At 32.8% G+C, this 15,902-nt stretch overlaps 1 protein-coding gene across 1 annotated transcript; it reads left to right on the top strand.

Moving 5' to 3' along the window:
* The first annotated feature begins 5,493 nt into the window (after positions 1–5,493).
* LOC145792148 (pentatricopeptide repeat-containing protein At4g14050, mitochondrial-like) lies at positions 5,494–7,570 on the top strand. Its single transcript, XM_082872718.1, has one exon. It carries the CDS (start codon positions 5,623–5,625, stop codon positions 7,495–7,497), a length of 1,875 nt encoding a protein of 624 aa, XP_082728844.1. The 5' UTR covers positions 5,494–5,622; the 3' UTR covers positions 7,498–7,570.
* Positions 7,571–15,902: the final 8,332 nt, after the last annotated feature.

A 15,902-nucleotide genomic window follows, 5' to 3' on the forward strand; every position in this document is an offset into this window, starting at 1 on the left:
ACGAAGGTTTTTTACTAAAACCTATCCAAGGAACAATATTTTCGCTATTAGATTGCCGATCTCTTGCCTAGGGCAAGGAAATAACCTACAAAGGTTTTCTACTAAAACCTAGTCTGCCATAAGCCCTAGACTTCCTGAACTTGGGAGCAAAGAGCGAAAAAGGCCTAGCTAGACTAGGCACATCGGAGAATGAGTAAGCCCTAGCTGAGCGAGGCACCGAAAATTGAGTAAACCCTAAACGAGCTAGGCATCGAAAAATAAGTAAGCCCTAGTCTTACTAGGCATCGAAAATTAAGTAAGGTTTAGCCGAGCTAAGTATCAAAAAATGAGTAAGCCCTGGTCTTATTAGCTATCAAACACTAAAGTCCTAGCTAGGCTTGGCACATTGAGTAGTGTTATCAACATTAGGATCAAAGGAGTATGCTTGGCTCTCATTAAAAGCCATTAACCCGTACAAAAATCAATCTCGCTGACACATTCCATCCTTTTACAATATCAAGGGTGATGGGAAACCAAACAGCACATCAAAGCCAACTATCAGACAAAAGCGATCTTGTCAAAAGCAAGGAAAGGTCTACAAGGGTTTACTCTCAAAGCCTTCTTAAGGGTAGTATTTTGACGACTAGGATGTCAACATTCTTGCCTAAGGTAAGGAAAACCTATGAGGGTCTACTATTAAAGTCTACTTAAGGGTAGCAATTCGGTGATTAGGTCGTTAACTTATCTAATCGGGAGAAGGGAAGACATGTGGTGGTCTTAGCAGTAGATCGGCAAAGCAAAAAAGATAACATACAAAATAAGTGACCACGTCAAAATGATTATAAAATCAGAGGCATCACACATAAAGGTCAAAGGGCATGTGAAAAATGTTCATATTATGCAAGTCAAAGGCAAATAAAGTCAGTTTATGACAAGTACAAGTCAAAAAAAACTCATTCGGTTACAGAAATACAGAGATAAAGGAGTCTAAACAGAGATAAGAGAAGTTTCCACTTCTTCTCACTTTGATCGACTAAAGAAAAACTTGGGGGCAATTATAGAGGGATAAAAATTAACTCATATGATGTGGGCCAAACAATTCCTATATGGATATAGAATTAAAATAATAAAATATTGCATTGCAATATAACTTGTCAACTTGCCAAGTTGTTTTGGCATACATGCATCAGATGGATTTTGAACAATACAAGTGGCTCATTTTCATTAGACCAAATTGATGGCTTAAGCTCATTAGGCAAAATGAGTGGCAAGTTAGCCTATATAAATGGATGTAATCTTCAACTCCAGGGAGAGTATGCCTAAACTATTCTATTTACTTATTCAGTTTGATTTAGATATATGTTATCTAACTTCATCGTTGGAGTGCCCTCCGGACGACAACTGTCGGTCAAGAGGCACTAACTGTTTATTCTTTTTGTAGATTCGGAACAGTGCGCCTCAATTCTTTGTTAATCTTTCGATTAATATATATGGGATAATTTCTACTTCCACACACATTAAAAAACATAAATAACTATTTACAATAAAAAAAAATTACCCTAAAAAAAAATTAAGAAAATTTTTAAATATAAATAAACCCAAATCAATTTTAAAATATAACTCAAAACTTTTTTCAAAACTCATAACCAAACAAGTTTTCTCTTTTCAAAATTTATTTCAAAAATTTATTTTTCAAAACATAACTCAAAACTCAAATTTCATTTAAAAAACTAACTCAAAATGTTTGGTTTGAGTTTGGAAGATGAGTTTTAGAGATAAAAAGTACGAAAAGTTGTTTGGTTTAGTTTTTTTCAAAAGATGTTTTGAAAAATTATTTTGAGAGAGAGTTTTGGAAAAAGTGATTGATTTGATGTGTATGAAAGAGATATTTGTTTAGAAAACTTGTAAACCAAACAAGTTTTGGGAAATTTTTTTGAGAAAATTTGTTTAGTTTGATTACTTTTGAAAACTTATTTGTAGAGAATTTTTCCCCAAAATTTTTGAGAAACACAAACCAAACAAGGCCATATCTCTAAGATTGTTCCATGAAACAGCACAAAAGATTAATTTAAAAACATTAATTGTCCCGAAACATAACAATATAAAAAATACAAGATATCGTATGAAAGAACCAACTATTGAAGGTACCAACCAAGTCATATCTCTAAGATTGTTTCCACGAAACATAATAAAAAATTTATTTAAAAACATTTACTCCGTTTGGGTTAATTTTTTAATTAAATTTTGAGTATAGAATTGTATTTTGAAAGATAAATTTTTAAAATAAATTTTGAATAGAGAAAACTTGTTTGGTTATGAGTTTTGAAAAGAATTTTAAGTTTCAAGTTATATTTTGAAATGGAAAATTTATTCATAAATCCTATATGGGGAATGTTGATCCATTTAGTTAGAAAAAATTTCTTATGAACCAATTAGTCATTATTATTTTTTAATTGTATTTATTTGACTTGGTATCATTTGAGTTTAAGTGAATGCCTTTTTGTGATTTATTTTTCTAATTTTCTAATTTGTTATGGGGATGAGAATGAAAATGTGAGATGTAGAAAATTCTTTTTAGAGAGATTGGTGGCAGAAATTTTGGTTGTCGAGCGTGTAAATCTATATTTTGTTAGTGTGATTTTCTGGTGTTATAGTAGAGAGTGCTACGTTTGGAAAAAAAAAAACACTGAAGAGTTTTTGTGTGCTACATTGACTGGAGCGTTACATTTGGAAAAAAAAATACACTGGGGAGTTTTTTTTGAAATGTTACGTTGTTACGTTTAAGAAAAGTATACTGAAGAGTTTTTGTGTGTTACATTAATTGGAGTGTTACGTTTGAGAAAAGTACACTAAGAAGTTTTTTTTAGAATGTTACGTTTGATAAAAGTATACTAAAGAGTTTTTTAATGTGTTATATTGGAGTGTTACGTTTTTTGAGTATTACATTGAAATGTTACGTTTGGAAAAAGTACATTAAAGAATTTTTTTTTTAAGTATTACATTTAGTAATTTCAACACTTTGAGAAAACCCACATTTGTCACTCAACACATAACACATGCACGTTTATGCTTGACCCTTTATGTAATTTATAATAGAATGAGACCTTTGAGACTATAAGAAAAAAATGAAGGACCAAAAAATTCGTAAGATTACTATTTGAAATTTATTGGTACTTCACCAATTTTAAAATTGTTTGGGTTTATTTATTTTTTTTAAATATTTAAAAATTTTCTTAATTTTATTTTTTTAGGGTAAATATTTATTTATTTTTTAAATGTACACTGTATTTATTACATTTATGCATTTTATTTTTTTTTTCAATATTAAAATTTTGATTTTTTTTACTTTAAATATATAATTTTTATTTTTAAATAATTTTTTTAATATTTTTATTTTTTTTTTGATTTTTTTTTTGAATTTTAAATAATTTTAGATCACCTACATATATCTAAATCATAGCAAATTATTTAGTTAATACTTAAAAAAAAAGGGGTAAAACACCAATAAATCTCAAGTTTAGATAGTTTAAACCATTTAGTCCTGCAATTTATTTTGTAGACTCATTGGTCCCATGTCAATGCTAATTACACTGAAGCCCACGAATGTAACGCATGGGTTGGTTATTTGGAGGAATATATTGGGTGTTTAGATGATGTTATAGTTACCAAAAAGCTTAAAAGTATACTACAACATTTTTTTCCTTTTCCCTCTATTGTGAACAAAACGGAAGCTCAAAAATGGGAACATCAACGTTTCCCTGACGATGTTGCAGTGTTGATCCTTAGTTTGTGTGAGTTGAACGCTAGATTTGGGAACATTACACCTAGAAATCGTTATTCCCCTAATTACATTACAAAACCCCAAAAAAAACCTTAGAAAATCATGGAAACCCTTTCTATCAAGTTTACAAAGGTGAAGCGGCGTGGGTATTGGGACATCTTGGAGTACGATTAACATTGAGGACGTAACGTCGGCGATTTAAACTTAATCCGTTGACGGCATCGTTGATCATGTGTTAGTGCGATGACAAGTGTGTGTGTCTTTGATGTTAGTTTGGTTGTTTGTGGAACAATACGACATTAAGGTCAATACTCAAAATGGGTTTTTGTTTAATTGGTGCGTTATGTGGGGTTTTAGGTGATCTTGTTCACGTTGCAGATTTGGGATTTACCATTGATTACAAATGTGATGTAGTGCATGTTTGTAATGTGATAGACGCATGGTTTGTTGGTTAATGTTGTAATATTTTCACAGGTTTGGGGGTTACCAGTGATTACAAATGTGATGTGCATGTATGTAATGTAACAAATGCATGGTGTTATAGCTAATGTTTGTATGATTAGGTGTGTATTTTGTAATGTTGGGGGTTAGTGGGAGAATGTATGCCTAAAAGTGTTGGTGGGGTTTCAGGGATTGTCGGATTATGTCGATGTTATGTTATGTGGTTGGTGTTTGGTGCTAATGTTATAGGTTGTTGGTGGGAGGCTTAATGGTACGACAATATTATTTAGGTAAATGTGAACGTTATAACCCACACACCTCTCCAGGAAAACGCAAATGATTTAACATCAATAATATAACACCAAGTAGGTAACATCAATAATCCTTACAATTACTTCACGACATCCCTAAAAAAAAAATAGAAATGTTAAACGATACCTTATCCAGATACACTCAATCCCCAAAAATAATCAAAAACATAATCACAATAAGGGGCAAACCAATAAACTCAAATATTAAATCAAATCGATAATACATACTACAAATAAAAAAGATTATTTGGTTTATAAAAAAACATGTAAGACGAAATGGACTAACATTTCTCCAAATGGGATTTATGAGCAATATTTCCTAAAAAAATGACAAAATATTTTTCTTCAAAAATAAAAATAAAAATTATTTTTTCAAAAACTAAAATATAATTTTAAAAAACAAAATAAAAAATATATTTTTTAAATGTAAAATTATTTAACAAAATTGATATCGTTGAAACTACATGGACTAATCAAGTTATAATCCCAATACACAATAGTGTAGTTCAAATAGCAGATTGACAAGCTTTTGTTCACTTTATTGGGTATTTTTTGAAAAAAAATAAAAATAAAAATAAAAATTATTGACTTATTAAGTTAAGAAAAATATTTGGTTGTTCGAATAGTTTGAATGTATTAAAATAATGTCGTTTTACAATGACGCCGTTTTGACACATTAGAGTATTGAAATTTCAAGCCATTAAACATTGTTGTTAACTTATTTAATTCATATCATTTTTTTTTTTTTTTTTACACATTTTTTAATGATACGCTGTTAAATTGAATAAGTAAATAAATAAAAAGCAGCTTCCAAAATAGGCCTTAATAAACAGTAATGTTAGGGATCATAAAAAAATATCATGAAAATGATCATAAAGATTTTCTATCTTTAGATTACCCATATAATAAAATACCACACATTAATAACACACTAATCAAGAAATGAAATATCTTTATGATGAATTTTATGATATATTAGTATTATTGCTTAATAAATTGTTGCAGTTGGACTCGGAGCTACTCCCAAGCGACCATGGCTCTGATGCACGTTTGGCAAAGCTGTTAATCAGCTTCATCTCCTCCTGCGAGTCAGACTCTAAAACTACATTTATGACAAAACCCATACTTCCAATCCACCTCAAGTTCTTGAGAAATTGCCCAAAGCTCAGTTGCCAGCAACTTCAATTCTGTGCCAGAAACCAAACCCCTTCTCAAGGCAAAAAACTGCATGCCCACTTTATCAAATCTGGTTTAGACCAATGTGGTACTCTTCCCAACAACCTCCTTGACATGTACGGCAAATGTGGTCTCATTCAAGACGCCCTTCAATTGTTCGACGAAATGCCCCACAGAGACCTAATTTCATGGGCTTCACTTCTCACTGCCCACAACCAAGCCAATATCCCCCATCGTACTATCACCTTGTTCCCCAAAATGTTCGCTCTTGATGGGTTAAAACCAGATCATTTTGTCTTCGCTTGCCTCGTCAAGGCCTGTGCTAGCTTGGGTGCCTTAAAGCTGGGTAAACAAGTCCATGCTGGATTTTTATTATCGCTGTTTTGTGATGATGATGTTGTTAGGTCCTCCCTCGTTGATTTATATGCTAAATGTGGGTTACCGGATAGTGCACGTTTAGTTTTCGATTCAATTTCTAGGAAAAATTCAGTTTCTTCGACGGCTATGATTTCTGGGTATGCCCGAAGTGGACGAAAATCGGAAGCTGTTGAACTCTTGCGTGGTATGGCGGAGAAGAATTTGTTTTCTTGGACGACTTTGATATCTGGGTTGGTACAGAGTGGACAATGGATTGATGGGTTTAATCTCTTCATTGAAATGAGGAGAGAAGGGGTTGATATTATAGACCCTTTTATTCTTTCGAGCATTGTTGGAGCCTCAGCTAATTTAGCAGCGTTGGAGCTTGGAAAACAGATTCATTGCTTAGTTTTATCTCTTGGTTATGAATCTAGTTTATTTGTTAGTAATGCACTTGTTGATATGTATGCTAAATGTAGTGACATACTAGCAGCAAAAACCATTTTTGATACTATGTGCCGAAGAGATATAGTTTCTTGGACTTCAATTATAGTTGGGATGGCCCAGCATGGACAAGCAAACGAATCATTGTCTCTGTATGATGAGATGATTTCAGCTGGATTAAAGCCAAACAAAGTGACATTCGTGGGACTCATATATGCTTGTAGCCATGTCGGGTTAGTTAGCAAAGGTCGTTATCTTTTCAAATCCATGGTTGAGGATTACAAATTAAGTCCTTCTCTGCAGCATTACACATGCTTATTGGATCTTTTTAGTCGATCAGGGCACCTTGATGAGGCTGAGAATCTCCTCAAGACAATGCCATTCAAGCCTGATGAGGCTGCTTGGGCTGCTTTATTAAGTGCTTGCAAGCGCCATGGGAATACCCAAATGGGAGTTCAAGTTGCTAATCATCTGTTGAGCTTAGAACCCAAAGATCCGTCAACTTATATTCTGTTGTCTAATACTTATGCTGGTGCTTCTATGTGGGAGAATGTATCTAAGGTTAGGAAGCTGATGGGTGTCATGGAATTTAAAAAAGAACCCGGTTATAGTTGTATTGAGTTAGGAAAAGAGAGCCTTGTGTTCTATGCTGGAGAGACATATCATCCTATGAAAGATGAGATATTTGGTTTGCTTAAAGAGTTGGATGAAGAGATGAAGAGAAGAGGTTATGTTCCTGATACTAGTTTGGTTTTACACGACATGGAACAGCATGAGAAGGAAAGACAACTATTTTGGCATAGTGAGAGGTTAGCTGTTGCTTATGGGTTGCTTAAGACTGTTCCTGGGACAGTTATAAGGATAGTGAAGAATCTCCGTGTTTGCGGTGATTGCCATGCTGTTCTAAAACACATTTGTAGCATTGTGAAAAGGGAAATTATTGTTCGTGATGCCAATCGATTCCACCATTTTGTGGATGGTAGATGTTCGTGTCGCGACTTTTGGTGATTGCAATTTTGGTTGTAAAGCTATGCTGCTTCTAAATGTAAAGAGGAATCGAAAACAATCATTTAATTACAAATTTTGTAATTAGTTTTGTGGTTAATTTGGTGCAAATGGTATGGTCGCATTAGTAACCATCAATTCTAGAAATATAAATTTTACTTATCCTATGAAGTTCTATTAGCAAAACTTAAATATAAAATTTTTTAATTAGTAATTTTGTCTTAGGCTCATTTTACAAAGTGGGTTAAAAGTTAGTTTTTAACCCACTTCCCCTCTCACATAAAAAAAGTCAAACGGTTAAAAAAAATTAAAAGCATTAACTTTTAACCATCTTTTCAAAACACCCTTAACATCTTTTGGCTTTTTTTTTATAGCTAAAATTTAAAAAAATAAAAAATAAAACTAAAATAAAACTAAAATATTCAATAAGACAAAATGTCATATCAAACTCATAATTATTTCACTTTTTTCCTTACAAATATTACATCCAACTACAAAAAAATTGAATTATTTTTCTAAATAAAAAAATTTAACTTACTAAAATAGACAAAAATTAAAATAATCAACTTCCTAAACGAAGTCAAAATATAAAAATTCATATGGACCCACATAAATCTTTTGCGTAGAGACTCAAATAACATAAGAGTCGTGCAGGACTATCAATTTGCAAGCATCAGCGAGATCGCCAAGATGGGAGGTGAGAATGAGTGATTGGGATATATATGTTGGGTCATGCTAGGTAGCTCGAAAGAGCTACCCCCGAATCCCCCGAATTTGCAGAAAACAGAAGAAGAAGGAAGAGGAAGGAGGAGGAGGAGGGGGAAGAAGGAGAAGAGAAGGAAGGAGGAGGAGGAGGAAGACGAAGGACTGGAGGGGGCCAAATAAATTGGGTGTGTGGAGGCGGAGGCGGGGGGCGGAGGCAGAGGCAGGGGCTGCGAGGGGCGGGGCTGCGACAACGAGCTGCGACGGCGGACGACGAGCTCTTCCCTGCGACGGCGGACGACGAGCTCTTCCCTGCGACGGCGACGAGCTCTTCCCTGCGACGAGCTGCGACCTGCCTCTCTTCTCTCCCTCTCCCTCTTTCTCTTTCTCTCCCTCTCCCTCTCTCTTTGTCTCAGAGCTGCACGAAGAAGACGAAGAAAAAAAAAATGCCCAAAACGGCGTCGTTTTGGGCATTCGGGAGATTAGGGGGGAAGGATTTCGAGCTCTCAAACATTATCCATATATGTTTGGGATAATCTATATACACTTTTTTTAAAAAACAATTATGCAATTTAATAAAGGAAGAAGATAAGTTAGAATTCAAAAACAGTTTGAAAATTATTTAGAGCAGTTGCTGAATATGAAATTTACATTTAACTGTTTATGTTGGTGCTAAAGTAGTTTCATACCCAAATTGGTTATTTTAGTTGGACGTTTTAGTTTTTTGAATTTTTACAAAAAGACATGTAAAAAAAAAGTAATGAAAGTAATGTGGTGAGGTGTTTTGTTTTAGGGGCAGCATGTCTTTAGTCCACTGGATAGTATTGTTAGGCTTTTGGGGCTTACTATAGGTCTTATTTCAATAATTCGAATCATTGAATGTGTAGAGTTCATTGAGTCTTTTATTCTTGAAAAAAATCACATTAATCGGATATCGATAACTATTTGATCGAATCAGATTTTTATCAATAATTTATTTTGAAAATTATATTTACCGTTGACAAAATACTCGGCGAGTTTCACATATTAAACGGTTCAAATTATTAAAACGGGACCCGTGAAAGCCCCACAGACCGAATAACATACTATAATCTAATCATGGACTGAAGAGAAGTCTAGTCTTATTTTATTGGCAATTTTAGTATGGGATAATCCATCCCAAAAAGGTGTTATGGCAAATGCTAATAAGTATTTGCAGACACTAATCAAATATTGATATTGAAATTAAAAAATGTTTTAAAAAAAGTACAATTATTAAAATTTTATGAAATTCATGAAAAACATTTTAAAATGAAAGAAAAACATCTCGTACTCTTTTATGGATTAATCAGTGAAAAGTTTATTCTTACAGGCCAGGCATTATTTGGTCTAATGTTTAATTTTTTTTTATGATAAAGACAAGCATTGAAAAATTATCAGAAAAGTCCTTAGTGCCAAAAAAGTCATCGAAAATTGATCAGAAAGTTGGCAGCAGTAGCAATGAGGTAAACATATAGGTGATATTGAATAAATAAGTGAATAGATATGTGACATGTTTATAGATAAAAATATTTGAATATATATAGCTGGACAAATAGGTGATATATGTACAAATATGTGACAGTTAAACAAATAGACAGATAGATAAGATTTGAATAAAAAGTATGTTTTGGGACAGATAATGTTGTTTTGGCCCAAAAAAATTTAAATTTTGGTCTATTGGCCTAAGAATTTCAAAAATGAACTTCGGACCTGAATGGTTTTTTTTATTATTATTGTCTCAATCTCGTGCCCTAAGTGCACATAGAATAACATCAATAAATTTAGTATTTTAATAAGGCAAGTGCTAGCAAGTACTCCCTAGTCATTGTTTAATATTAGAAAGTGAGTAAAAAACATTTTGAAAATATATGAAAATCTTAAAAAGTATATTGATTTTAATAAAATTATATTGAATTTAACAAAAAAACGTATTGTGTTTTTAAATTTTTAGATCTATTATTTGTGTCCAATGAATCTTGTTAACAAGACATTTTTAATAATTGAACATACAATGAAGTTATTCTTTGGATTCAAAAAAATCCCAGTAGAGATTTTTGTTGGCCAAATCTTATGTAGTATTATTATTACATAATGATGAGTTTGAGATTTTGCTATCCTATTTGACGCATAAAACAATCACTAGTTCTTATCTGTATTTCCAAAGACTGCATGATAAAAAAACTGCCTCTGAATTCAAGTTGCCTTTAAACTTAAATTATTCCAAAGAACTTTATAAAACTCGATAGCATTACATCATCTTCCACTCAATCGCTTTTGCATTTTACTAGGGAGGAATTTTTCAAGTTGAAAGTCAAATTTGACTCACATTAGAAAAGAAAAATAGTCAGAATAAAGAAATAGAATGATTCAGGTTTATCACCTCTATCCAAGAGTTTTAATGTTTAAATTGCATGTTCATACTGTATGATTTATATGCCATCATTCATTAATCAAGTAAATTGAGATTTATTATTAGAAGAAAAAAAAATTTACTCAAAATATCAAAATTTATGACTCATTTAATTGGTGATAAAACTATGCGAATTTTACTTCCAATAGTAAAATTCATGAGGTCTCTTTGAAAAATCAACTTTGTTAGTATTGGATTTAAAATACTGGTTCGTTGATAGTATCCATGAATATTTTTAAAATTAGAAGAGAAAAGAAAACTGACTTCCTAAATAAAATAATATATAATAATGTGGAGACATAATTTTTGAATGATAACACGTGGCTGAGGTGTCACCGAAGTGTCAACCGAGGTGCCACGTGTCCTGATCATGATGGTGAGATCATTTCGGCTAAGTTGAGGTTATCTACGAAGATACCGGAATCTGGGATAAGCGGATAAGGGATAAAAGTTCTAGAATGAGAGAGGACTTCAGTTTGGGTAAAGATAAGACTCTTAGAGTGTTTATCCTAATCCTACTGGGAGTCCAAGATTAGCAGTAATCCTAAGTCCATTAGAGCTAGGCTTCTATTGGGACTAGGATTGTATTGGCTATAAAAGAGAGGCATCCCCATAAATCTAAGGTACGCTTTTTATATTCTGAATAGTGAGTTAAGCACTTTTGCTATCTTTGAGAGATATTTTACTGAATTGATCGTCGGAGTGCCCCCGGGTGGACGAACCACCGCCGGAATCTCTTCTTTTTGTTGACAGGTCGTTCAAGTTTAATCTATTCTGTCAGTGCTCTCCAGCTAAATACTAGTTTGACAGTGTGGTCAGAAATCGACACACACAATTTGGTGCCGTCTGTGGAAAAGAAAGAAGAATAGATGGCCAACGACGGACAGAAAGAGAAGGTTAGGGATGACACTCCTACTGAGAGTGGAAAACATATTGACCTTGACGTCGAAGAAGACAACTGGAACGAAGAGACCCGTGACAAGAATCACAGAGAAAAGAACGTCGGCCAGGAGGGCGACGTGCCAAATAAATCAGACCGAAGCGAGTATTATAACGAAGACGACCTCCAGGTATGGAAAGATAGATGCCTACGGAGGGACGACGAGATGAAAGGAATAACGGACAAATTGGTGGACCTGCAAACAGTCGTCAATTTCATGATGCAGAACAACGTCATGCAGCCACCGTTCTCGTTACAAGATACGCCGATTCCAGTGGCCAAGGAAGATGCCTAGAAAGGGGAGCAGAACACAGTTCCTGCAGTCCCTCCGCACGACAGGGTGAATGGGCATTCTCACCAGCCTTCACGGGAGGTCGAGCATGGAGAATCAAAGAGGGCTGGAGAATGATGCTTGGGAGTTGGAATTTACAAGCTAAGGTTGGTTTAACACTTATTGAAATTTTAAAAATTTACAAGTTGAAGTTAAACCGAGGTCATGTTTAACACTTGTTGAAATTTTAAAAATTTACAAGTTGAAGTTAAACCGAGGTCATGTTTAACACTTGTTGAAATTTGAGAAAAATTTACAAGTTGAAGTTAAACCGATGACATGTTTAACACTTGTTGAAATTTTAAAAATTTACAAATTGAAGTCAAACTGAGGTCATATTTAACACTTGTTGAAATTTTAAAAATTTACAAGTTGAAGTTAAAACCGAGGTCATGTTTAACACTTGTTGAAATTTTAAAAATTTACAAGTTAAAGTTAAACTGAGGTCATGTTTAACACTTGTTGAAATTTTAAGAAAAATTTACAAGCTGAAGTTAAACTGGGGTCATGATTAAATGAAGGAATGATATAAATTCCATCACCTCAGGATGCCGAGGTAATAGAACCTAGGGGGCAGTTATGGGGACATAATTTTTGAATGACAACACATGGCCGAGGTGTCACCGAAGTGCCAGCCGAGGTGCTACGTGTCCTGTTCATGACGCCGAAATCATATCGGCTAGGCCGAGGTTATCTGCGAAGATACCGGAATCCGAGATAAGCGGATAAGGGACAAAAGTCCTAGAATGAGAGATGACTTCAGTTTGGATAAAGATAAGACTCTGTCATGTTTGATTCACAAGACTAATAGTGAAGTATTAATAATCCTATTAAATTAGTGTGGTATTTATTATCCAATTGGATTAATAATCCCACCCCTACCCTATTACTAATAATCCTACAAATTTGTTGGATTAATTATCCATTGGATTAATAATCTTAAACCAAAATGTTAAAACAAACATAGAATAATTGGGCCCACGAATTAATAATCTCAATCCCATGCTCCAATCCACCTAATCAAACATGCCATTAGAGAGTTTATCATAATCCTACTGGGAGTCCAAGATTAGCAGTAATCCTAAGTCCATTAGAGTTAGGCTTCTATTGGAACTAGGATTGTGTTGGCTATAAAAGGGAGGCACCCCATGGGTCTAAGGTACGCTTTTTATATTCTGACTAGTAAGTTAAGCACTTTTGCTATCTTTGAAAGATATTTTACTGACTTGATCGTCGGAGTACCCCCGTGTGGACGAACCACCGCCGAAATCTCTTCTTTTTGTTGACAGGTCATTCAGATTTAATCTATTCTACCAGTGCTCTCCAGCTAAGTACTAGTTTGGCAGTGTGGTCAGAAATCAACACACATAAATAATATGGTCATTTCTTGATAGTATGTATGATACTCTCAAAATTAAAAGTGAAAAAATACTTGATAAGAACAGACCGATTGAAATTAAAGAATTTAAATTGATAAAATTAAAAATTTAATGTAATTTTTTTTTTCTTTTTGGTTATAAGATTCAAATTCTAATTTTTTCTTCAAATTTTTAGTAATTACGGCCAATCAAGTCTTTAGTCAAATTCGTAAAGAATAAGTTTGACATCGTTTACAATTTTATTCATAATAATATGATAACAGATATATTAATTTTTAATTTATTATATATTTAATAATAATAGGTGCAACTCTCAGGATCTTACTATAAAAATTTATTAACACAAATATATAAAGAGCAGTGCCTTATACCTCCAGTGGGGGTCACACCCCCAGTGAGGTGGTGCACCCCCACTGGTTGACAGTTTAAAAAAAAAAAAAATAATAATAATTTTTTTCGTCTTAATCACGAGCCTCTACCTCACTGGGGTCGACCCCCGGTGGACGTATAATGCATTTTCGATATATAAATATCTATCCTTACTCATTGATAAAAGGCCCTCACACCTTACTTTTTTCATCGATTGATGCCCGCACACTTTGCTTTCATCGATTGATTTGCGCCTCCATCTTAAAATGTTAACCTTTGATGGTGACAATATCCAGCGATTAATCAATGAGAACTTGTCAAACAATCATCTGTATCCACATCATTAATCCTATCAAAAATGCTTTATACCTCTAATATAGAAGCTCTAATAGCTCTAATGGGAAGATGAGTCCTACCCTGATGTGATTTTTGTGCCTTGTTTTGTTTTGTTTTTTTTTTTTTTTTTGCTTTGACACATCATTAGAGCTCAAATTAGAGCTCTATATTTAGAGCTCTCTATCATTTTCCTAATCCTATACCTCACCAAGTTTAATTTAATCCACAAGCGCCACAAGGTGCACAAACAGAATCACCGTTGTCCACATACGTGGAGCAATCACAATCGTCTATGACACCAGATAAGGATGGGTAAGGAAAACTATCAGAACAATTCATTACAGTGGATACATCCCCTCTGGACATACTCAATATTCTATATGAAAATAAGGTTAAGTTTGACCTATTTCAAATAATCCATCTTTTTATCTTTTTTCTATCACATCATTTTTCTATTTTTTTATCTTAAAAAAATAAAAAATATACTTATTTAAGTCATCCCAAAAATAAATATTCTATATATTCGTTCAAAATAAACATTTATCAAAATAATTTATTATTTCAAAAGGTCATGTTAATGATCACTCATTAGTGACTAAATAATACTAAAACAATTAAAATTTTAATTTTAATAAATATTAATAAATATATATTTTATATACTTATATCAATTTTAATTTCTGATTATTAGATGATAATTAAAAAAATTTATTTAAAAATACCACTCTTAAGCCTTTTCAATATCACTTTTCTATATAATTTTTTTATTAGTAAATTATTTTAAACATAACTAAAAATATACAAATTAAAATTATAGATTACTTTTTACATAATAATGCGACTTATAAATATTCATTTGCAAATAAAATATTTATAAAAATGATATTAACTTACAAGAATAATAATATTATCACATCTCTATGATGAGAATTTTTGTAAAATATTATTATATATAAATAAAAAAATTAAATTATTTTCTTAAACATGAAAAAAATCACATTAAAATGTGATCGAAAAAGAAATGCATAATATTTTCTTCCAGGTTTTATTTTATTTTATTTCCTTAACGATCTATTATGTATTTTGATATATTTATTGAAAGATTTATTGTCGAATGTACAATATATTTACGTCGAAAAATTTATTAAGAAATCATCTTTTAAGTACTTATATCTCAATTAATTGATAACATATCATTATATTCTAATATGTCCTATTATTTAGACATTTGATCCAATAAATCATAATTATCATATTTAATATATTTTATGAATAATTTTACCTTTATAAATATTTTTTTTAATCCTTTAAAAAAAAAATTGGAACAAAATCCTTTAATAATTTGGTGATGTGAACATTCATGTTTGACAATGTGAATTGTCGGAAAAGTTACCGACGCCAAAAAAGTCATCGAAAATTGATCAGAAAGTCGGCAACAATGGTGGTGAGGCAAACATATTGGGTGATATTGAATAAATAAGTGAATAGATATGTGACATGTGTATAGATAGAAACATTTGAACATATAGCTGGATAAATATGTAATACATGTATAAATATGTGACATTTAAACAAATAGACAGGTAGGTAAGATTTGAATAAAAATGATGTTTTGGATCGGAGGAGGACGGCCACTCCGCCTGACACTCGGGTGCAGTTTTGTCTTATTTGTCTTATTAGTGATCGTCTCTCATTGGAGGAGGACAACCACACCGCTTGACACTCAAATGTAGGTCTGTCATGTGTACGCCTTGTCTCTCTATACCTTTATGTCTCTACGTTCTGTTCAGACAGAGGGAGAGGAGCTGAGTTGTTTGTCTCTTGTGAGCCTAAGAAAAATCTTCAATGAATCGGCCTTCTTTAAGTTGGTCTAGTCCAGAGTGGTTGTCCAACCAGGAGGTCAAACATGTTGCTCAGCCC

The sequence above is a fragment of the Camellia sinensis genome, chromosome 6, assembly GCF_055761805.1.
Source record: "Camellia sinensis isolate YWXY chromosome 6, ASM5576180v1, whole genome shotgun sequence".
Taxonomy (NCBI): domain Eukaryota; kingdom Viridiplantae; phylum Streptophyta; class Magnoliopsida; order Ericales; family Theaceae; genus Camellia; species Camellia sinensis.

Coding starts and splice junctions, on each gene's coding strand:
- LOC145792148 (XM_082872718.1), top strand. CDS start 5,623: ATGACAAAACCCATACTTCCAATCCACCTCAAGTTCTTGAGAAATTGC.